The following is a 24,766-nucleotide window of genomic DNA, read 5'->3' as shown; positions in this document are numbered from 1 at the left end:
ACATGGCCATTAATATAGTCGCCCCATTTCTAGCTATAACATTCTCCACTCTTCTGGGAAGACTTTCCACAAGATTTTGGAGGGTGTCTGTGGGAATTTGTGCGGTCAGGTACTGATGTTAGATTAGAACTGTGGTTCTCAACCTCAATCCTCAAATACCCTCAACAGGCCATGTTTTGGAAACTTCTTTTAGATAAAATAGCTCTCATCAATACAATGCTATTGATATTTATTTAAAGCAGCTGTGCAAAGTAAAGGAAGACCTGAAAACATGGCCGTTGGGGGTAATTGAGGAATGAGGTTGAGAACCACTGGATTAGTGAGACCTGGCTCACAATTCGCATTCTAAAAGGTGTTCAGTAAGATTGAGGTCAGGGCTCTGTACAGGACATCTGAGTTCCTCCAACCTAGTGTACACCTTTGGGATGAGAGTCCCCATCCCACAGGTGTTCTGTAGGGTTAAGGGCAGGAACTGATTTTCGATGAGAAGACCTTATACCAAAGGCCTTCCAAAAGCAGGGTTGAGGTCAGGGTTCTGTGCTGGACACTGGAGTTCCTGCACACCAAGCTGGTCACACCATGTATTTATGGAGCTGTCTTTGTACGCGCGCCGCGGACGGACACATGAGCTCCATCATTGGAAGGGGTCATGATGTTGAAGGAGAAGACCTGGCTTGCAAGTCAATTTATCTCAAAAAGGTAAATTCCAGCAGTGTCATGCTGGAACAGAAAAGGGTCTTCTAACGGTTACCACAAGGATGGAAGAGCACAGTTGTCTACAATGTCTTTGATGGAGGATTACCAGGACCCTTCACTGGAGACACCTGAACTCCATCATTGGAAGGGGTCATGATGTTGAACGAGAAGACCTGGCTTGCAAATCAATTAATCTCAAAAAGGTGTTTAGTGGGGTTGACTATACTGGAGTTCCTTCACACCAAGCTGGTCACACCATGTCTTTATGGAGCTGTCTTTGTACACGGGGGGGGTGGAGGTGGGTGCAGTCATGCTGGATGGAAGAGCACAATTGTCTATAATGTATTTATATGATGGAGGATTACCAGGACTCGTCACTGGAGACATCTGAATTATCTCCATCATTGGAAGGGGTCATGATGTTGAATGAGAAGACCTGGCTTGCAATTCAATTCATCTCAAAAGGTAAAAGTAAAAGAACCAGGCGCCAATGGATATTGAAATGGCAATAGAAGATTTAGAAAAGAGTCCACTGCGCTAGGTCCAGTAAAAATGATATACACAAATATAGAACAGTCCCTGTAATATAGTGATATAAAGTGCTCAAAGTTGATATATCCACGCTTCAATGTGCTCAGACTTGGGTGCCCCACATAGATGTAAACTTACCCCCTGGAGTTGACCAACTATCGCTAGTATGGTCCTTTAAGCATGAGGGGGAGACCCCTGTAGAGATCCGCTGCTGGCGTATATCATGCAGTGCAGTTCCTCATACAGATAAACCAACCAAAAGAATCCTAATTGCGCAAAATATTGTTCCAAAATTTTTTTTAAAAGCATTCAAAAAGTAAAAAGTATCACTCACATGTTAAGGTGCCTGAACATCCTGGCACCGGCGTGTGTAACAGGTGATTTTTTTGGGAAAATCGGCCCACAATGGTGATAATTACCGATATCACGGTGCTGCTCGATTCCCTGTGTTCGTTTGGGCAGAAGGGTTAACGCGGTAATACTTCAACGCGTGTCAACCAATCAGCAGGCCATCATCAGGAAACTCATCAAACCATGTCATGCAGTTGCCCTTACCCTTTGTGATAACATCCTCCTCTCTTCTAGAGTGAGTCTGAGAATTTGTCCCCATTTGTGAGGTCAGGTACTGATGATGGATGAGAAGACCTCATCCCAAAGGCCTTCCAAAAAGTAGGGATGAGGTCAGGGCTCTGTGCAGGACACTTGAGGTCCTCCACAACAAACTGGTCAAACCATGTCTTTATGGAGATGTTGGTTGAGAAGACCTGGCTCGTTTGAACTCATCCCAAAGGTATTCAATAGGGTTGAGGTCAGGGCTCTGTACAGGACACTGGAGTTCTTCCATACCAAACTGGTCGCCCCGTGTCTTTATAGAGCTGGCTTTGTACACTAGGTGGGTGGGAAACAGTCATTCTGGAACAGAAAAGGGTCTTCAAACTGTTACCACAGGTTGGAAGAGCACAATTGTTTCAAGTGTCTTTGGAAGATGAAATATTACCATCATTACTGGAGACACCTGAACTCCATCATTTGGAGGGGGGGGATTCTCATGCTTTGGAAAATAAATTTAGTCCAAAAAAGAAGCAGGAGAACTTTCTGCAAAGGGATATACGATACCTCAACCTAAGAAATAGGCAATGAAATATGGTTACTCAAATAAAGTCCACCATCATTGTGCATATTTAATTGGGATTTATATGTATACCCGTATGAACCTGCAATGATATTCATTTCTACCCACAGGAACACCATTGGTTGATGTATGAAGAGTCTGCAGCTGTATGGCGCCTATGACTTCTAGTAGACTACCCCAAGACTTGGAAATCATCCATTATCCTCTCACCAATTGTTGGAAGTTTTTACATAAAAAAATGAAAAATTACTGGATGGCCTTGCAGAGGTTCTGAAGAGTGGAGGTGATTTTCAAGGCCCCAAAAAGTCAGACTTCAGCTCAAAAAATTTCCCCAAAAGATAAAAACACCATCAGAATGCAAAAGATACAACAATTGAACAATCTACAGCCTCTTCTACGATCCACAACACACACTGATGAACAAACGCAGAGAACAGTATCCTGGACTGCGCACACTTCCTGTGACAAGCCACGGCACAAAGTCTTCATACACAGGAAGCCTGGCTACCCATAACCCCCTCCAATCACCGGAAGCCATGTTCTGCCTGGTGTATGAAAATTTAGTTTTCCAGGCTTGGCTCTCCATGCAACAGGCTGACCTACATACCAATATGATAAATCACAAAATAAATAATGTTCCAACGTGCTCACAATAATTCACATACACTCACCGGGGATACACCTCGTATCTATGCCACCAAGAATGAAGGCTAAAGGGGGTTCAACCCACTACTAGCAAGGAGGACCTAATAAAGGGGATCCAACCCGCTACTAGTAAGGGAGACCCAATAAAGGGGGTCCAACCCGCTACTAGCAAGGGAGACCTAATAAAGGGGGTCCAACCCGCTACTAGCAAGGTGGACCTAATAAAGAGGGTCCAACCCGCTACTAGTAAGGGAGACCTAATAAAGGGGGTCCAACCCGCTACTAGCAAGGGAGACCCAATAAAGGGGGTCCAACCCGCTACTAGCAAGGGAGACCCAATAAAGGGGGTCCAACCCGCTACTAGCAAGGGAGACCCAATAAAGGGGGTCCAACCCGCTACTAGCAAGGTGGACCTAATAAAGAGGGTCCAACCCGCTACTAGTAAGGGAGACCTAATAAAGGGGGTCCAACCCGCTACTAGCAAGGGAGACCTAATAAAGGGGGTCCAACCCACTACTAGCAAGGAGGACCTAATAAAGGGGATCCAACCCACTACTAGTAAGGTAGACCTAATAAAGGGGGTCCAACCCACTACTAGCAAGGAGGACCTAATAAAGGGGATCCAACCCGCTACTAGTAAGGGAGACCCAATAAAGGGGGTCCAACCCACTACTAGCAAGGGAGACCTAATAAAGGGGGTCCAACCCGCTACTAGTAAGGGAGACCTAATAAAGGGGGTCCAACCTGCTACTAGCAAGGGAGACCTAATAAAGGGGGTCCAACCCACTACTAGCAAGGTGGGCCTAATAAAGGGGGTCCAACCCGGGACTAGCAAGGTGGGCATAATAAAGGGGGTCCAACCCGCTACTAGCAAGGGGGACCTAATAAAGGGGGTTCAACCCGCTACTAGCAAGGAGGACCCAATAAAGGGGGTCCAACCCGCTACTAGCAAGGTGGAACTAATAAAGGGGGTCCAACTTGCTACTAGCAAAGTGGACCTAATAAAGGGGGTCCAACCTGCTATCAAGGGGGGGACCTAATAAAGGGGGTCCAACCCGCTACTAGAAAGTTGGACCTAATAAAGGGGGTCCAACCCGCTACTAGCAAAGTGGACCTAATAAAGGGGGTCCAACCCGCTACTAGAAAGGTGGACCTAATAAAGGGGGGTCCAACCTGCTACTAGCAAGGGGGACCTAATAAAGGAGGTCCAACCCGCTACTAGAAAGGTGGACCTAATAAAGGGGGGTCCAACCTGCTACTATCAAGGGGGGGGACCTAATAAAGGGGGTCCAACCCGCTACTAGAAAGGTGGACCTAATAAAGAGGGTCCAACCCGCTACTAGAAAGGTGGACCCAATAAAGGGGGTCCAACCCGTTACTAGCAAGGTGGACCTAATAAAGGGGGTCCAACCCGCTACTAGCAAGGGGGACCTAATAAAGGGGGTCCAACCCACTACTAGCAAGGGGGACCCAATGAGCTTTATTACAGACTGGCCTCTGGCATTTTTAAACACCCCGACCGTGTCCCTTTTACTGAACACAACTTTCCATCTAAACATTGAATATCAAATTATAAAAGTGAATAAACGTGACATTGATCCACTCACCTTTTTTCTTGTTTCTGGCTGCACTTGGATCTGCAAAGAGACAGAAATAAGTCACAGAAAGGTTTTGCTCTTAGAAGATGTAGCAGAATCTGGAAGAGAAGAGACGGGATCAAAGCGTTGTGTTCATGCCTGCCAGAGGAAGAACACAGCAGACATGTTTCTAATAGAACCGAGAGAGAAAACACAACAACAAAAGTTATTTGGCTCACAATGCATCGAACGTTCATCTTCAGAAAATAGAAAAATGTTTATCTTCTACTAATCCTCAGAAAATGACACAAGTGATGAGGAGACGTCATCCTTAAAGGAGAACTCCGCAAAACCTCCCACCAGCAGATGGAACTGCAGTGAGAGCCAAGAGATGTCCTCAGCATTTCCAGCACAGGACACAATGGAGGAAAGAGTGCGGGGGTCCACTGAACCCTCCCTCCCCCCCCTCCAAATGCCGCAGGGGGCCGGTTTGTGTTGTTCCTTGTCAACATGTCACCAGGATGAGGACCATCGGAAGTATTTACAGATCCTTAAGCAGTAAATGGGCTTTAAAAAGAGACAAAGTGGCATTGTATATGGGAAAGATAAGTGTCTTCTTATTACCAGCTCTGACCTCTGCAGGCCGTCTGGAGTACTTCATCCAAGGAAGCAATGAAGTCATCAATACGCTCAGCAGCTCGCTCTGCTTTCTCCTATCCCGACAGTGATTCCGCTCCGCCTCACAGCTCCTGATCTGTGTTAACATTATAAAACTACAAGGCTGTCTCTTTTGGGATGGGGTACAGGGGGAGCTGAGCTGCCGAGTCGCTGCTGGGGATGGGGTGCAGGGGGAGCTGAGCTGCCGAGTCGCTGCTGGGGATGGGGTACAGGGGGAGCTGAGAAGTCACTGCTGGGGATGGGGTACAGGGGGAGCTGAGAAGTCACTGCTGGGGATGGGGTACAGGGGGAGCTGAGAAGTCACTGCTGGGGATGGGGTACAGGGGGAGCTGAGAAGTCACTGCTGGGGATGGGGTACAGGGGGAGCTGAGAAGTCACTGCTGGGGATGGGGTACAGGGGGAGCTGAGAAGTCACTGCTGGGGATGGGGTTCAGGGGGAGCTGAGAAGTCACTGCTGGGGATGGGGTGCAGGGGGAGCTGAGAAGTCACTGCTGGGGATGGGGTACAGGGGGAGCTGAGAAGTCACTGCTGGGGATGGGGTGCAGGGGGAGCTGAGAAGTCACTGCTGGGAATGGGGTGCAGGGGGAGCTGAGCTTCTGAGTCACTGCTGGGGATGGGGTACAGGGGGAGCTGAGAAGTCACTGCTGGGAATGGGGTGCAGGGGGAGCTGAGCTTCCGAGTCACTGCTGGGGATGGGGTACAGGGGGAGCTGAGCTTCCGAGTCACTGCTGGGGATGGGGTGCAGGGGGAGCTGAGAAGTCACTGCTGGGGATGGGGTACAGGGGGAGCTGAGCTTCCGAGTCACTGCTGGGGATGGGGTGCAGGGGGAGCTGAGAAGTCACTGCTGGGGATGGGGTACAGGGGGAGCTGAGAAGTCACTGCTGGGGATGGGGTACAGGGGGAGCTGAGAAGTCACTGCTGGGGATGGGGTGCAGGGGGAGCTGAGCTTCTGAGTCACTGCTGGGGTTGGGGTACAGGGGGAGCTGAGCTTCCGAGTCACTGCTGGGGATGGGGTACAGGGGGAGCTGAGCTTCCGAGTCACTGCTGGGGATGGGGTGCAGGGGGAGCTGAGAAGTCACTGCTGGGGATGGGGTACAGGGGGAGCTGAGAAGTCGCTGCTGGGGATGGGGTACAGGGGGAGCTGAGAAGTCGCTGCTGGGGATGGGGTACAGGGGGAGCTGAGAAGTCGCTGCTGGGGATGGGGTACAGGGGGAGCTGAGAAGTCGCTGCCCCGGATGGGGTACAGGGGGAGCTGAGAAGTCACTGCTGGGGATGGGGTACAGGGGGAGCTGAGAAGTCACTGCTGGGGATGGGGTGCAGGGGGAGCTGTGAAGTCACTGCTGGGGATGGGGTACAGGGGGAGCTGAGAAGTCGCTGCTGCGGATGGGGGACAGGGGGAGCTGAGCTGCCAAGTCACTGCTGGGGATGGGGTGCAGGGGGAGCTGAGCTGCCGAGTTACTGCTTGGGATGGGGTGCTGAGCTGCCGAGTCACTGCTGGGGATGGGGTGCAGGGCGAGTTGAGCAGCCGAGTCACTGCTGGGAATGGGGTACAAGGGGAGCTGAGCTGCCGAGTCACTGCTGGGGATGGGGTGCAGGGGGAGCTGAGAAGTCACTGCTGGGGATGGGGTACAGGGGGAGCTGAGAAGACGCTGCTGGGGATGGGGTACAGGGGGAGCTGAGAAGTCGCTGCTGGGGATGGGGTACAGGGGGAGCTGAGAAGTCACTGCTGGGGATGGGGTACAGGGGGAGCTGAGAAGTCACTGCTGGGGATGGGGTACAGGGGGAGCTGAGAAGTCGCTGCCGGGGATGGGGTACAGGGGGAGCTGAGAAGTCACTGCCCCGGATGGGGTACAGGGGGAGCTGAGAAGTCACTGCCGGGGATGGGGTACAGGGGGAGCTGAGAAGTCACTGCTGGGGATGGGGTGCAGGGGGAGCTGAGAAGTCACTGCTGGGGATGGGGTACAGGGGGAGCTGAGAAGTCGCTGCTGCGGATGGGGGACAGGGGGAGCTGAGCTGCCAAGTCACTGCTGGGGATGGGGTGCAGGGGGAGCTGAGCTGCCGAGTTACTGCTTGGGATGGGGTGCTGAGCTGCCGAGTCACTGCTGGGGATGGGGTGCAGGGCGAGTTGAGCAGCCGAGTCACTGCTGGGAATGGAGTACAAGGGGAGCTGAGCTGCCGAGTCACTGCTGGGGATGGGGTGCAGGGGGAGCTGAGAAGTCACTGCTGGGGATGGGGTACAGGGGGAGCTGAGAAGTCGCTGCTGGGGATGGGGTACAGGGGGAGCTGAGAAGTCACTGCTGGGGATGGGGTACAGGGGGAGCTGAGAAGTCACTGCTGGGGATGGGGTGTAGGGGGAGCTGAGCTTCTGAGTCACTGCTGGGGATGGGGTACAGGGGGAGCTGAGCTTCCGAGTCACTGCTGGGGATGGGGTACAGGGGGAGCTGAGCTTCCGAGTCACTGCTGGGGATGGGGTACAGGGGGAGCTGAGCTTCCGAGTCACTGCTGGGGATGGGGTACAGGGGGAGCTGAGAAGTCACTGCTGGGGATGGGGTACAGGGGGAGCTGAGAAGTCGCTGCTGGGGATGGGGTACAGGGGGAGCTGAGAAGTCACTGCTGGGGATGGGGTACAGGGGGAGCTGAGAAGTCACTGCTGGGGATGGGGTACAGGGGGAGCTGAGAAGTCACTGCTGGGGATGGGGTGCAGGGGGAGCTGAGAAGTCACTGCTGGGGATGGGGTACAGGGGGAGCTGAGAAGTCACTGCTGGGGATGGGGTACAGGGGGAGCTGAGAAGTCACTGCTGGGGATGGGGTACAGGGGGAGCTGAGAAGTCACTGCTGGGGATGGGGTGCAGGGGGAGCTGAGAAGTCACTGCTGGGGATGGGGTACAGGGGGAGCTGAGAAGTCGCTGCTGCGGATGGGGGACAGGGGGAGCTGAGCTGCCAAGTCACTGCTGGGGATGGGGTGCAGGGGGAGCTGAGCTGCCGAGTTACTGCTTGGGATGGGGTGCTGAGCTGCCGAGTCACTGCTGGGGATGGGGTGCAGGGCGAGTTGAGCAGCCGAGTCACTGCTGGGAATGGGGTACAAGGGGAGCTGAGCTGCCGAGTCACTGCTGGGGATGGGGTGCAGGGGGAGCTGAGAAGTCACTGCTGGGGATGGGGTACAGGGGGAGCTGAGAAGTCGCTGCTGGGGATGGGGTACAGGGGGAGCTGAGAAGTCACTGCTGGGGATGGGGTACAGGGGGAGCTGAGAAGTCACTGCTGGGGATGGAGTACAGGGGGAGCTGAGCTGCCAAGTCACTGCTGGGGATGGGGTACAGGGGGAGCTGAGAAGTCACTGCTGGGAATGGGGTATAGGGGGAGCTGAGCTTCCGAGTCACTGCTGGGGATGGGGTGCAGGGGGAGCTGAGAAGTCACTGCTGGGGATGGGGTACAGGGGGAGCTGAGAAGTCGCTGCTGGGGATGGGGTACAGGGGGAGCTGAGAAGTCGCTTCTGCGGATGGGGGACAGGGGGAGCTGAGCTGCCAAGTCACTGCTGGGGATGGGGTGCAGGGGGAGCTGAGCTGCCGAGTCACTACTTGGGATGGGGTGCTGAGCTGCCGAGTCACTGCTGGGGATGGGATGCAGGGCGAGCTGAGCAGCCGAGTCACTGCTGGGAATGGGGTACAAGGGGAGCTGAGCTGCCGAGTCACCGCTGGGGATGGGGTGCATGGGGAGCTGAGCAGCCGAGTCACTGCTTGGGATGGGGTGCAGGGGGAGTTGAGCTGCCGAGTAACTGCTGGGGATGGGGGTACAGGGGGAGCTGAGCTGCCGAGTAACTGCTAGGGATGGGGTGCAGAGGGAGCTGAGCTGCCGAGTCACCGCTGGGGATGGGGTGCAGGGGGAGCTGAGAAGTCACTGCTGGTGATGGGGTGCAGGGGGAGCTGAGCAGCCGAGTCACTGCTGGGAATGGGGTACAGGGGGAGCTGAGCTGCCGAGTCACTGCTGGGGATGGGGTACAGGGGGAGCTGAGCTGCCGAGTCACTGCTGGGGATGGGGTGCAGGGGGAACTGAGCTCTTTAGTCACAGCTGAGTGGGGGGTGCTGCCAAGTTCATTTTTGTACAGTGTTGCATGACCGTGCATTTACCAGTTAAAGTAGCACAGTGCTAAATAACAAAAAAAGGCCGGGTCATGAAGAGGTAAAACCTTCTGGAGGATAGGCAGTTGAGCACATTGTATTCACTCTTCAGAAGGTGCCCATGAAGGAGCTTTAGAAGATTGTAGAACCAGGAGGTACTGGACCCCTCGGTATCCTACACTCTAGGGAAGTACTGCCAACCTACACCTTATGTGGTGGGCGCTCAATCTTGTGTGGTGGGCTCGGCAAATCCCAGGCTCCAGGTTGCCATTGCAACTAGAAATTGCGTCCTGGCGCCTGGGCTCTTGTCCGCCAATTCACTCCCACACCCGCCACCCCGACTCCCGAGTGCTGTGCGCTCTATCCAGGCACCCCGAGCTGCCCGATTTGCTACAGCTTCCTTTGTTTGGCCGGTGGAAGCAGGTGGGCGAGGTGTTGTGGTCACATGACCGGTGGTAAAGCGCGGTTCAGTCAAACTGAGGGAGGGGGCCGCATCTTACATCACTGAGCTGGGATCAGGGTTTAGTTAGTAGGGAGCTTTCTTGGACCGGCCTGCTCATTGTATGTAGGTGGCTACATCGCTGCTACACAATTCTGATAGCGGTGAGCTGAGGTTTTTGGGCTGTCTCTTTGCTGAATATATGGGGGAGGTCTCTGGTGGATTGAAATGTCTCTTTGCTGAATATATGGGGGAGGTCTCTGGTGGATTGAAATGTCTCTTTGCTGAACATATGGGGGATGTCTCTGGTGGATTGAAATGTCTCTTTGCTGAATATATGGGGGAGGTCTCTGCTGAATTGAAAGGTCTCTTTGCTGAACATATGGGGGATGTCTCTGGTGGATTGAAATGTCTCTTTGCTGAATATATGGGGGAGGTCTCTGCTGAATTGAAAGGTCTCTTTGCTGAACATATGGGGGATGTCTCTGGTGGATTGAAATGTCTCTTTGCTGAATATATGGGGGAGGTCTCTGCTGAATTGAAATGTCTCTTTGCTGAACATATGGGGGAGGTCTCTGTTGGATTGAAAGGTCTCTTTGCTGAACATATGGGGGATGTCTCTGCTGGATTGAAAGGTCTCTTTGCTGAACATATGGGGGATGTCTCTGCTGGATTGAAAGGTCTCTTTGCTGAACATATGGGGGAGGTCTCTGGTGGATTGAAATGTCTCTTTGCTGAGCATATGAGGGATGTCTCAGGTGGATTGAAATATCTCTTTGCTGAGCATATGGGGGGATGTCTCCGCTGGATTGAAATGTCTCTTTGCTGAGCATATGGGGGAGGTCTCTGCTGGATTGAAAGGCGTCTTTGCTGAACATATGGGGGATGTCTCTGCTGGATTGAAAGGTCTCTTTGCTGAACATATGGGGGAGGTCTCTGGTGGATTGAAATGTCTCTTTGCTGAGCATATGAGGGATGTCTCAGGTGGATTGAAATATCTCTTTGCTGAGCATATGGGGGGATGTCTCTGCTGGATTGAAATGTCTCTTTGCTGAACATATGGGGGAGGTCTCTGCTGGATTGAAAGGTCTCTTTGCTGAACATATGGGGGAGGTCTCTGCTGGATTGAAAGGTCTCTTTGCTGAACATATGAGGGATGTCTCTGCTGGATTGAAAGGTCTCTTTGCTGAACATATGGGGGAGGTCTCTGCTGGATTGAAAGGTCTCTTTGCTAAACATATGAGGGATGTCTCTGCTGGATTGAAAGGTCTCTTTGCTGAACATATGGGGGAGGTCTCTGCTGGATTGAAAGGTCTCTTTGCTGAACATATGGGGGAGGTCTATGCTGGATTGAAATGTCTCCTTGCTGGATCGGGAGGTCTCCCCGCTGGATCGGGAGGTCTCCTCGCTGGATCGGGAGGTCTCCCCGCTGGATCGGGAGGTCTCCTCGCGAGGACATGCAGTTCTGGGCACCTGGCTCCTAACTTTTTTAGTTGGCTCCTAAATTTAAAGTAAAATTTGTCAAGCCCTGCTAATGGGACATGTATTTCTACAATTGGAGGGCCGCAGTTTGCCCACCCCTGCTGTATGGTGTCCCTGCTGGTATGATGGGGGTCCTAAGGGAACTTCATCATTGGAAGTAACCAGAATAATGCGTCTACTGAAAGGCCAGAATGATGGGGAACGCCCCCTACTGGACACTAATAAGAACAAATACTGAACTTTATCTTAGCCAAAATAAATGATTACAATTTATCCCTCTACCCCCCCACCCCCCCCCCCCCCCCCCTAGACCTTAATGAACATTAAACCCTGGCTGTGCGGGCTGGCCCCCCTACAAGCGAAGCATTTCATTGTATAGTGTTTGTAAAAACAATACATTGGAGGCCGTGGAAATTCACAGGAATCTGCTGCATACAGAACACAAAAAAATTAGTTTTTATTTTGCAATTCCTTCTTACATAGTGAATCAGCTGTGAGCCGGGTTCTTCCCCCGCTCCTAGACGGATGTCGGCTATAGAAGAAAACGTTCGGTATTTTCTCTGCTTTGCAATTTGTTTTTTCTTTTATCGCCCCCCCGAGAGCTCTGGTGAGGCAGCATTTTGTAGAAACAACAAGCTCGCCCCTCGCGCTCCAATCACAATGGATTCCGGATTCATTAACACAAGACCTGCAATCAGCAAAGTTTTCTTTTGCCGTAGCGGCATACCTTCCCTTACTTCACATAATCCATCGGTGTGATTAATTACCACAACATTCTCCACACGAAATCCTTTCACTGTGGGGGGGCGTCCTACAGGATTATACATGAGGCTGGAATTCGCCGCTCATTATGACACGCAATATTTATTTCTCACGGATTCAATACAAACCCTCCCCGATTCTCTGGCGGTTTAATCAGTATTTCCTCCCCGGAATAAATTCGATGATTTACACCCGTCTGTCTCTGGCAGACGAAACATTCCGGAGAGCCGCCCGCTGCGCCGAGCGCATAAAATATTCGGGTGTTTAGATTAGTAAACAGAACGGAGAGAAACGAAGGATATTTGGCAAAGCGTGTTTGAAGTGGATGGAACCAATTAGCTTCAGAGGCCAAATGGCGGGTGACTAGAAGAGGATGACAAGTTGAGTTTATTGCTACTTATTAGTGTTTAGCTGTCGCTTCTACCGACAAGGAAAAAATAAATTCAACTATCAATGCAAAATTGCCCCGGACATTAGGAGGAGAGGAGAGAGGCTGGAATAATACCGAGCTTCACAAATACGAAACGCCAACACTGCATATTAAAGAGGAAGTAAAATGTCCATCTCTTGCCTTTACCTACAGGTGAGCCTCATTCTAGACTTACCTACAGGTGAGCCTCATTCTAGACTTACCTACAGGTGAGCCTCATTCTAGACTTACCTACAGGTGAGCCTCATTCTAGACCTACCCACAGGTGAGCCTTATTATAGAGACTTACCTACAGATGAGCCTCATTATAGACTTACCTACAGGTGAGCCTTCTTATAGACTTGCCTACAGGTGAGCCTCATTATAGACTTGCCTACAGTTGAGCCTCATTATAGACTTGCCTACAGGTGAGCCTCATTATAGACTTGCCTACAGGTGAGCCTTCTTATAGACTTACCTACAGGCGAGCCTCATTATAGACTTGCCTATAAGTGAGCTTTCTTATAGACTTGCCTACAGGCAAACCTTCTTATAGACTTACCTACAGGCGAGCTTCCTTATAGACTTACCTACAGGTGAGCCTCATTCTAGACTCACCTACAGGTGAGCCTCATTCTAGACTCACCTACGGGTGAGCCTCATTCTAGACTCACCTACGGGTGAGCCTCATTCTAGACTCACCTACGGGTGAGCCTCATTCTAGACTCACCTACGGGTGAGCCTCATTCTAGACTCACCTACGGGTGAGCCTCATTCTAGACTCACCTACGGGTGAGCCTCATTCTAGACTCACCTACGGGTGAGCCTCATTCTAGACTCACCTACGGGTGAGCCTCATTCTAGACTCACCTACGGGTGAGCCTCATTCTAGACTCACCTACGGGTGAGCCTCATTCTAGACTCACCTACGGGTGAGCCTCATTCTAGACTCACCTACGGGTGAGCCTCATTCTAGACTCACCTACGGGTGAGCCTCATTCTAGACTCACCTACGGGTGAGCCTCATTCCAGACTCACCTACGGGTGAGCCTCATTCTAGACTCACCTACGGGTGAGCCTCATTCTAGACTCACCTACGGGTGAGCCTCATTCTAGACTCACCTACGGGTGAGCCTCATTCTAGACTCACCTACGGGTGAGCCTCATTCTAGACTCACCTACGGGTGAGCCTCATTCTAGACTCACCTACGGGTGAGCCTCATTCTAGACTCACCTACGGGTGAGCCTCATTCTAGACTCACCTACGGGTGAGCCTCATTCTAGACTCACCTACGGGTGAGCCTCATTATAGACTTACCTACAGGTGAGCCTCCTTATAGACTTACCTACATGTGAGCCTCATTATAGACTTACTTATAGGAAGTGTAAATATTTCCTAAACACGCACTATTTAGGAGATACGGTATTTATTGGCGTATAACACGCACCCTAATTTTAAGAAGGAGCCCCCCTGCACATAACACAGCCCTCTTTACATTCCATAGACCCCCTTTACATTACACAGACACCCTTTTACATTGCACAGCCCCCCTGCACTCCCAGGAGACCCTTAGTCTCCTGGGACGGCACTGCCAGTGTACTCTAAAGTTAAAGAAAAATAAAAAAATAAAAAATCACTGCCAGTCCCTTCTCACAGATTCTTCCTACACTGTAAGCCTCTTTGTAAACCAAAGCCTGCAAATACCTCATTAGCTCTGTTCTTTACGGCCAGTCACGTGATCGCTCTCCTCTGATGTTTTATGGATGGTCAAGTGACCGCTCTTCTCCAATCTAAGGCTGCACTTGGAGGAGGAGGAGCGGGGGGGGGAGAGTGGTCAGAAAGAACGGCACTAATGAGGTATTTGCAGGCTTCGGTTTACAATTACACTTACACAGTATACAAAGGATCTACCCTGTTTCCCCGAAAATAAGACCTAGCGTGATTGTCAGTGATGGCTGCAATATAAGCCCTACCCTCCAAATAAGCCCTAACCTGTTTCCCCCGAAAATAAGCCCTACCCTGAAAATAAGCCCTACCCTGAAAATAAGACAAGGACTTTAACTAGGGCTTATATTGCAGCCATCACCGACAATCACGCTAGGTCTTATTTTCGAGGAAAAAGGGTATTAGATGGGGCTGACACTGATTTTTTTTTTTAATCTGTAGAGTATGCCGGCAGAGCTGTCCCAGGGCCAGGAGAGGCGGGGTGGCTGGCGTGACACCCCCCCAATATGCTGCACCCGGGGCGGACCACCCAATGACTCCGCCTCCCCCGCTGCTAAAAAATAAATATTGGCGTATAACACACACGCACTGTTTGTCCTCTATTTTCAGGGGAAAAATGTGCATGTTATACACCGATAAATACGGTATTCACTGTAAATGCAGCCAGTGACCTTACTCGCGCATGCGCTTTGAAGGAGCGGCCACCTCTGCGGCGGCTCCCGTGTGCATGCACGGGAGTGACATCATCGCGGCTCCGGCCAGTCACAAACCCGGAAGCAAGACAGGTGAAGACGAGAGCGCCTGCAGCTCTGACACCTCGGTGCTGGAAGGGCTTCGTTTTAAGGGAAGTTTAACATAATGTGCGATGCATAACCGGACATAATAACATTACCATGCAGGTACAAAAAATTATTTCCAGCAGTGTACAACTGCTTTAACTAATGCAAGAGCCAAGCAGCCGCCACAGAGAATTACTAATAAAGCTTTCTCAATACGAAGAACACCAACAGCTGACAACACGCTTTATAATCTTGTTGTAAAATCAAGAGTTCAGGAGTATGTAACGCAGGGTTCAGGGGTCAGGAGTATGCAATGTAGCATTCAGAGGGGTAGGTAATATGGAGTTCAGGGGTAAGGAGTATGTAATGCAGAGTTCAGAGGGGTTTGTAACGGAGAGTTCAGGGGTATGTAACGTAGAGTTCAGGAGCATGCAATGTAAATTGAGAGGGGTATGTAAAGTAGAGTTCAGAGGTCAGGAGTATGTAATGGAAAGTTTAGGAGTATGTAACAGAGTTCAGGGGTCAAATGTATATAATGTAGAGTTCAGGGGTCAGGAGCATGTAATGTAAATTGAGAGGGGTATGTAAAGTAGAGTTCAGAGGTCAGGAGTATGTAATGGAAAGTTTAGGAGTATGTAACGTAGAGTTCAGGGTTCAGATGTATATAATGTAGAGTTCAGGGGTCAGGAGCATGCAATGTAGAGTTCAGAGGGGTATTTAACATGGAGTTCAGGGGTCTGAAGTATGTAATGTAGAGTTCAGAGGGGTATGTAACGTAGAGTTAAGGGATCAGTATTATGTAATGTAGAGTTCAGGGGTCAGTATTATGTAACAACGGGTTTAGGGGTCAGTATTATGTAATGTAGAGTTCAGAGGTCAGGCGAACGCAACGTAGAGTTCAGAAGGGCATGTAACAGAGTTGAGGGGTTAGGAGCATGCAATGTAGAGTTCAGAAGGGTATGTAACGTAGAGTTCAAGGGACAAACGTAAGTGATGCAGAGATCAGTAGTATGCAATGTAGAGTTCAGGGGTCAGGAGTAGGTGATGCAGAGGATAATAGTATGTAACACAGGGTTCAGGAGTAGGTAATGTCGTTTTCAAAGAGGTATGCAACAGAGTTCAGGGGTCAGGAGTATATACTGTAGAGTTCAGAATGCAATGTACAGTTCATGGGTCAGGAGTAAGTAATGCGGAGTGCAGAGATTAGCAGTATGTAAGGCAGGGTTCAGAGGTCAGGAATAAGTAACACAGAATGCAGGGATCAGGAGTATGCAACACAGAGGTCAGCAGTATGTAATGCAAAGTGCAGGCACAACAAGGTCTGTAACAAGAGTCAGAAATAAGTAAAGTAGAGTTTTAATGTCAGTAGTATTAAACCAGAGTGCAGGGGTCAGTAGTAATGCAGAGTGAAGCGATTACATATGTACACACGTTTACATAATACACAGTGCGGAGGTCAGGGGTAATTAATTTCACCTCCACTACCAACAATACCTACCTTCTAGTAGAAACATCTACCCTCTAAGCTACAATCACTGAGGCTGTCAACAAACACCGTATTCAAAGTTTGGATCACTTCATTCCATAGTAGAATGGGGCATCTCCAGTTGAGTCAACCTAGTCTCTACCATACATCTACTTCAAACACCGCTACCTACCTGAAGAAACAAAAACTGACTGAGGGTTCACAGGCACCCAAAAACATAGACCAGAATTTCACAAGCCAAGACTCCATTACAATAATTGCTTTATCCTTTACGAAAACTCTGGATTAGCTTTAGAAATCTGCAGTCATAAAACAGGTCACCAGGTCTTGTCCTCCAAGGGACCTAATAGGCCACAAATACATGTGAGAAAAGCCGGGTAAGAAGAAAGCTGTGAGAACCATGAAACACTAAACCTGACCTTCTCTTTGTTCTGAACCTCCACAGATTTTTAAGGGATTTACGTGCATTTTTCTAAAGGAGGGAGAACAGGGAAAAACGCAGTAGAAAACCCCCCGCGAGCAGACCATAAATGAGGACAATATGTGGAGATTATTTTATCTTTTTACAAGCCCAATTTATAGGTGTTTTCTTCGGAGATGAAGCTGGATCTCGAGAAATGGAAGACATGATGAAAGAAATGGAGCACTTTGAAAATGAGCTCCCCTCACATTTTAGGCCTAAGTGAGCCTTTTCTGGAAGGTGTTAAATCTCGCAGTTTGTCAATTTTTTACTCGATCCTTATGCCAAAACCGAATGATCCACCAATTCTGACTACCATCTGAGGGCCATTGTGCACATTAACACCATTCCCAGGTCAATTTATGTTCCTCTCCGTGATAAAAAGCTTAAAGACACATTATATCCAGGAGGTGGAGATGGCCAACTATACGATATCACAGATCTCCGAGCTCTGCTAATCCACAAACTCTTTAGACCGCTGTAATGAATCTTCCAGGTTTTACAGCTTCTACAGATAAAACACATTAGGCCACCTCGTTCCGTACTCCTTTGCCTTTACCTCTCTTTTCTTTGATGCCGAGTCTGTTTTTGGTCGCCCTCGGACCCCTCTACTTTGGGTGACCCCTTGTCCCGAACTTAGGGCCTATTTTTGCTAGGTAAGCGGCCACTGTTGCTAGATTCCAAAAAAAATTTTTTTCTGTATTTCTCACAGATTGTTCACCCCGACCTGTGCCGGGGGTGTTAAATAGATCAGCACAAGCTTTACCCTCTGCTGTACACCAGTGCACCTGCAACCTGAGCCCCTGATGGACGGCCCTTAGGCTCTGGTGACCCATATGGACCTTTGGTTTATCCCACAAGGTCACCAAGTGGACAGCTCATACTAATAAAGATCTAATAAAAATTCAAATTTTCTAAAGCGAGGGCCAGTTAGTGGTCCATCAGATTTTAGGGCATTTAAGGCAAATTACATAACGCAGTCAGCAGGAGGAGAAATAGTGCCCCGTCACTGTGAGAAATAGTGACCCGTCACTGTGAGAAATAGTGACCCGTCACTGTATGAAATAGTGACCCGTCACTGTGAGAAATAGTGACCCGTCACTGTGAGAAATAGTGACCCGTCACTGTGAGAAATAGTGACCCGTCACTGTGAGAAATAGTGACCCGTCACTGTGAGAAATAGTGACCCGTCACTGTGAGAAATAGTGACCCGTCACTGTGAGAAATAGTGCCCCGTCACTGTGAGAAATAGTGCCCCGTCACTGTGAGAAATAGTGCCCCGTCACTGGGAGAAATAGTGCCCCGTCACTGGGAGAAATAGTGCCCCGTCACTGGGAGAAATAGTGCCCCGTCACTGGGAGAAATAGTGACCCGTCACTGGGAGAAATAGTGCCCCGTCACTGGGAGAAATAGTGCCCCGTCACTGGGAGAAATAGTGCCCCGTCACTGGGAGAAATGGTGACCCGTCACTGGGAGAAATGGTGACCCGTCACTGTGAGAAATGGTGACCCGTCACTGTGAGAAATAGTGACCCGTCACTGGGAGAAATGGTGACCCGTCACTGGGAGAAATGGTGACCCGTCACTGGGAGAAATGGTGACCCGTCACTGGGAGAAATGGTGACCCGTCACTGTGAGAAATAGTGACCCGTCACTGGGAGAAATAGTGCCCCGTCACTGGGAGAAATGGTGACCCGTCACTGGGAGAAATGGTGACCCGTCACTGGGAGAAATGGTGCCCCGTCACTGGGAGGAATGGTGCCCCGTCACTGGGAGAAATAGTGCCCCGTCACTGGGAGAAATAGTGCCCCGTCACTGGGAGAAATAGTGCCCCGTCACTGGGAGAAATAGTGCCCCGTCACTGTGAGAAATAGTGCCCCGTCACTGGGAGAAATAGTGACCCGTCACTGAGTGACGGGGCACCATTTCTCCCACTAACCCCAGTGACGGGGCACCATTCCCCCCTTCCGCTTATACCAATGATAGGGCACTATTCCTTCCACTGATACCAATGATGGGCACTATTCCCCCCACTGATACCAATGATGGGACACTATTTCTCCCACTGACACCAATGATGGGGCACTATTCCTCCCACTGATACCAATGATGGGCACTATTCCTCCCACTGATACCAATGATAGGGCACTATTCCTCCCACTGATCCAAGTGACGGGGCACTATTCTTCCCAGTGACGAGGCATCATTCCCCCCCAGTGACGGGGCACTATTTCTCCCAGCATCGGGGAACTATTTCTCCCAGTGCCCCGTCACTGGGAGGAATGGTGCCCCGTCACTGGGAGGAATGGTGCACCGTCACTGGGAGGAATGGTGCGCCGTCACTGGGAGGAATGGTGCCCCGTCACTGGGAGGAATGGTGCCCCGTCACATGGGAGGAATGGTGCCCCGTCACATGGGAGGAATGGTGCCCCGTCACTGGGAGGAATGGTGCCCCGTCACTGGGAGGAATAGTGCCCCGTCACTGGGAGGAATAGTGCCCCGTCACTTGGATCAGTGGGAGGAATAGTGCCCATCATTGGTGTCAGTGGGGGGAATAGTGCCCCATCATTGGTATCAGTGGGAGGAATAGTGCCCCCATCATTGGTATCAGTGGGAGGAATAGTGCCCCCATCATTGGTGTCAGTGGGGGGAATAGTGCCCCCATCATTGGTATCAGTGGGAGGAATAGTGCCCCCATCATTGGTATCAGTGGGAGGAATAGTGCCCCATCATTGGTATCAGTGGGAGGAATAGTGCCCCATCATTGGTATCAGTGGGAGGAATAGTGCCCCATCATTGGTATCAGTGGGAGGAATAGTGCCCCATCATTGGTATCAGTGGGAGGAATAGTGCCCCCATCATTGGTATCAGTGGGAGGAATAGTGCCCCATCATTGGTGTCAGTGGGGGGAATAGTGCCCCATCATTGGTATCAGTGGGAGGAATAGTGCCCATTATTGGTGTCAGTGGGGGGAATAGTGCCCCCATCATTGGTATCAGTGGGAGGAATAGTGCCCCATGGGCAGGACAGAGGCTTGCAGAGTGCTGCATCCAGGCCACAGGCCATAGTTTGGAAACCACCACTCAACTCAAACCTGCCCAAGCAATGTGCTGACATGCATGGTGTATCACCAATGAATTGGCTGCCAGTGCACGGTAGTGCGTTACAGTGAGCATGTGTAATATGAAGGCAAACAAAAGCTTAACCCCAACTACGATGCCCCAGTAGGAGGCAAATCACACCATACAGATGAGCTGGGTTGAGTGTCTTTTTGTGCTGGAACAATAAAGTTGATTTTAGCTTTACAGAAGTGGTGTAGACATGTGTTGAATGTATGTGCTTCAGAGGGCCACTAAAAACAAATAGCAAAGCAATGCAAAGCTCAATTAACATTTCTAGATGTTGCCAATCACTTTTGGAGTTGAGGTCCATTTTAAAATGCAGCCAAGAAAAATCCGGCCTCCTGCCTTACCAGACAGGACTGTGCTGTGTGTCAGAGTGGTGTGAATCTCAGGAGTGGATAGACAGGAACAGAAGAGCTCCTCTCTATATATCTGATGTGTGTGTTTTTGCCCAGAGTTCTGCTTTAATCAGAACTTTCCACGCCTTGCGGCCGTCAGATATTGGCACGTTCAGATCCCCCTTGGTGCCGATAATATCACGGTTTCCAGCAATGAATATTGACTTATGCCTTTCCAAATCCCCAATCTGAGGTTCAAGGAGCTACAACATATTTTTATATTAAACATTAGTTCGAACAGCAAAAACAAGGGGAGTGAACATGCTTCTACCACATCGAATGTAATGAGAAAGCGTTCTCTCCCCACGTGGGAAGATTAATACCATGTGCTGCGATCGCTTGTAGAATCTCGTCATCAGAAGTCCTGCCAAGGTTTGTACATGCCTAACAACCGGCCTTCCCAACCAAACAAGTACAAGATCCCTCCCCGGCTCTGCACACCGCACAACCACCGACCTTCCCAACTAAACAAGATCCCTCCCCGGCTCTGCACACCGTACAATCACCGACCTTCCCAACTAAACAAGATCCCTCCTCGGCTCTGCACACCACACAACCACCGACCTTCCCAACTAAACAAGATCCCTCCTCGGCTCTGCACACCACACAACCACCGACCTTCCCAACTAAACAAGATCCCTCCTCGGCTCTGCACACCACACAACCACCAACCTTCCCAACTAAACAAGATCCTTCCTTGGCTCTGCACATCACACAACAACCGGCCTTCCCAACCAAACAAGTACAAGATCCCTCCCCGGCTCTGCACACCGCACAATCACCGACCTTCCCAACTAAACAAGATCCTTCCCCGGCTCTGCACACCACACAACAACCGACCTTCCCAACTAAACAAGATCCTTCTCCAGCTCTGCACACCACACAACCACCGACCTTCCCAACTAAACAAGATCCTTCTCCAGCTCTGCACACCACACAACAACCAACCTTCCCAACTAAACAAGATCCTTCCCCGGCTCTGCACACCACACAACAACCGACCTTCCCAACTAAACAAGATCCTTCCCCGGCTCTGCACACCACACATCCACCGACCTTCCCAACTAAACAAGATCCTTCCCCGGCTCTGCACACCACACAACAACTGACCTTCCCAACTAAACAAGATCCTTCCCCGGCTCTGCACACCGCACAACCACCAACCTTCCCAACTAAACAAGATCCTTCCCCGGCTCTGCACACCACACAACCGACCTTCCCGACTAAACAAGATCCTTCCCCGGTTCTGCACAGCACATAACAACCGACCTTCCCAACTAAACAAGATCCTTCCCCGACTCTGCACACCACACAACAACCGACCTTCCCAACAAAAGAAGATCCTTCTCCAGGTCTGCACACCAAGCAATAACCGACCTTCCCAACTAAACAAGATCCTTCTCCGGCTCTGCAAACCATACAACAACCGACCTTCCCAACTAAACAAGATCCCTCCCTGGCTCTGCATACCACACAACCACCGACCTTCCCAACAAAAGAAGATCCTTCCCCAGCTCTGCACATCAAGCAATAACCGACCTTCCCAACTAAACAAGATCCTTCCCTGGCTCTGCACACCAAGCAACAACCGACCTTCCCAACTAAACAAGATCCTTCCCCAGCTCTGCACACCACACAACAACCAACCTTCCCAACTAAACAAGATCCTTCCCTGGCTCTGCACACCACACAACAACCGACCTTCCCAACTAAACAAGATCCTTCCCCGGCTCTGCACACCACACAACAACCGACCTTCCCAACTAAACAAGATCCCTCCCTGGCTCTGCACACCGCACAACCACCGACCTTCCCAACTAAACAAGATCCTCCCCGGCTCTGCACACCACACAACCACCGACCTTCCCAACTAAACAAGATCCTTCCCCGGCTCTACAAACCAGACAACCGACCTTCCCAACTAAACAAGATCCTCCCCGGCTCTGCACACCACGCAACAACCGACCTTCCCAACTAAACCAGATCCTTCCCCAGCTCTGCAAACCACACAACCACCGACCTTCCCAACTAAACAAGATCCTTCCTCGGCTCTGCACACCACACAACCACCCCAACTAAACAAGATCCTTCCCCGGCTCTACAAACCAGACAACCACCGACCTTCCCAACTAAACAAGATCCTTCCCCGGCTCTACAAACCATACAACCACCGACCTTCCCAACTAAACAAGATCCTTCCCCGGCTCTACAAACCATACAACCACCAACCTTCCCAACTAAACAAGATCCTTCTCCAGCTCTGCACACCACACAACCACCGACCTTCCCAACTAAACAAGATCCTTCTCCAGCTCTGCACACCACACAACAACCAACCTTCCCAACTAAACAAGATCCTTCCCTGGCTCTGCACACCACACATCCACCGACCTTCCCAACTAAACAAGATCCTTCCCCGGCTCTGCACACTACACAACCATCGACCTTCCCAACCAAACAAGATACTTCCCCGGCTCTGAACACCACACAACAACCGACCTTCCCAACTAAACAAGATCCTTCTCCAGCTCTGCACACCACACAACAACCAACCTTCCCAACTAAACAAGATCCTTCCCTGGCTCTGCACACCACACATCCACCGACCTTCCCAACTAAACAAGATCCTTCCCCGGCTCTGCACACTACACAACCATCGACCTTCCCAACCAAACAAGATACTTCCCCGGCTCTGAACACCACACAACTATCCAGGGTAATGTCACAGCCAACCAGAAATAAAGCCACCACCATTGCTGAATGGTCTTTAATTTTATTCGACCTTCAGACATTGTCTATATTTTCCAGTAAAAAAAGGCAGTTGAAACACAGTTTGAATGCACCCCTCCCCAACCCCTTAAGCTGCAGAGGCAGCCAGACTGGGTTGTACACATGCCGCGGCCTTGATGCATTGAATAGCAAACATTATATCCCCCTGTAGTGCTTGGTGGGTGGTTGGTACTGCAGCTGAGCGCGACCCATTCAAGTACCGTGTAAAATATTCCAATAGCAGAACCAGCTTACTAGAAGAAAGCAGGTGCTGCAGCAACTGTTAGTCCTCAGACATTACTATCACCAAAGATCACCCATCAGACCAGCCCCCCAGACATTACTAGTATCACAGCAGATCACCCATCAGAGCAGCCCCCAGACATTACTAGTATCACAGCAGATCACCCATCAGAGCAGCCCCCAGACATTACTAGTATCACAGCAGATCACCCATCAGAGCAGCCCCCAGACATTACTAGTATCACAGCAGATCACCCATCAGAGCAGCCCCCAGACATTACTAGTATCACAGCAGATCACCCATCAGAGCAGCCCCTAGACATTACTAGTATCACAGCAGATCACCCATCAGAGCAGCCCCTAGACATTACTAGTATCACAGCAGATCACCCATCAGAGCAGCCCCCAGACATTACTAGTATCACAGCAGATCACCCATCAGAGCAGCCCCCAGACATTACTAGTATCACAGCAGATCACCCATCAGAGCAGCCCCTAGACATTACTAGTATCACAGCAGATCACCCATCACAGCAGCCCCCAGACATTACTAGTATCACAGCAGATCACCCACCAGAGCAGCCCCCAGACATTACTATCACCAAAGATCACCCATCAGACCAGCCCCCAGACATTACTAGTATCACAGCAGATCACCCATCAGAGCAGCCTCCAGACATTACTAGTATCACAGCAGATCACCCATCAGAGCAGCCCCCAGACATTACTAGTATCACAGCAGATCACCCATCAGAGCAGCCTCCAGACATTACTAGTATCACCAAAGATCACCCATCAGAGCAGCCCCCAGACATTACTAGTATCACAGCAGATCACCCATCAGAGCAGCCCCCAGACATTACTAGTATCACAGCAGGTCACCCATCACAGCAGCCCCCAGACATTACTAGTATCACAGGAGGTCACCTTTCAGGTGATGCTAGTAATGTCTGGAGGCTGCTCTATCAGTAGTCTCCTTCTATGACTCCTATCCCTGCATATATGAAGATATCCATCCCATTGGGTCATGTTCGCCCCTTAGAGAGCCGGGGCGCACAAGCAACACTTACTCTCAGAGCCTCGGAGCACAAGCAACACTTACTCTCAGAGCCTTCGCTGCCTTTGTTCCTCCTCGTCCTCCGTAGATGTCGGTTCCCTTCCTCAAGGTAGGACAGGTCTTCAGGGTTCAGGCTGTTTATGATGGGGGCCATCTGTAAGAAATGGAAACAAATATGTCTTCAGAATGGTAGAAGATCGATCGATCAGAGAGCAGAGGAGGAGAACACGGGATCCTCATCACTGGAGATAGAGCCGTTGT

General features: G+C 50.5%; 1 protein-coding gene across 4 annotated transcripts in view; it reads right to left on the bottom strand.

Annotated features, from left to right (window-relative positions):
- The window catches only part of EDA (ectodysplasin A), a 94,986-nt gene that overhangs the window by 20,723 nt on the left and 49,497 nt on the right, over window positions 1–24,766 (bottom strand). For all 4 annotated transcript variants that reach the window (XM_073600771.1, XM_073600773.1, XM_073600770.1 and 1 more), the window contains exons 2-3: window positions 24,551–24,659; window positions 4,612–4,641 (exon numbers count right to left, since the gene is read on the bottom strand). In XM_073600771.1, the coding sequence (XP_073456872.1) occupies window positions 4,612–4,641; window positions 24,551–24,659 (139 nt within the window). The remainder of the gene's footprint in view (window positions 1–4,611; window positions 4,642–24,550; window positions 24,660–24,766) is intronic.

Source organism: Aquarana catesbeiana, linkage group LG09 (assembly GCF_042186555.1).
Source record: "Aquarana catesbeiana isolate 2022-GZ linkage group LG09, ASM4218655v1, whole genome shotgun sequence".
NCBI classification, from domain to species: domain Eukaryota; kingdom Metazoa; phylum Chordata; class Amphibia; order Anura; family Ranidae; genus Aquarana; species Aquarana catesbeiana.
Note: the sequence above shows the minus strand (reverse complement) of the source record. Positions and strands in the feature narration are given on the sequence as shown.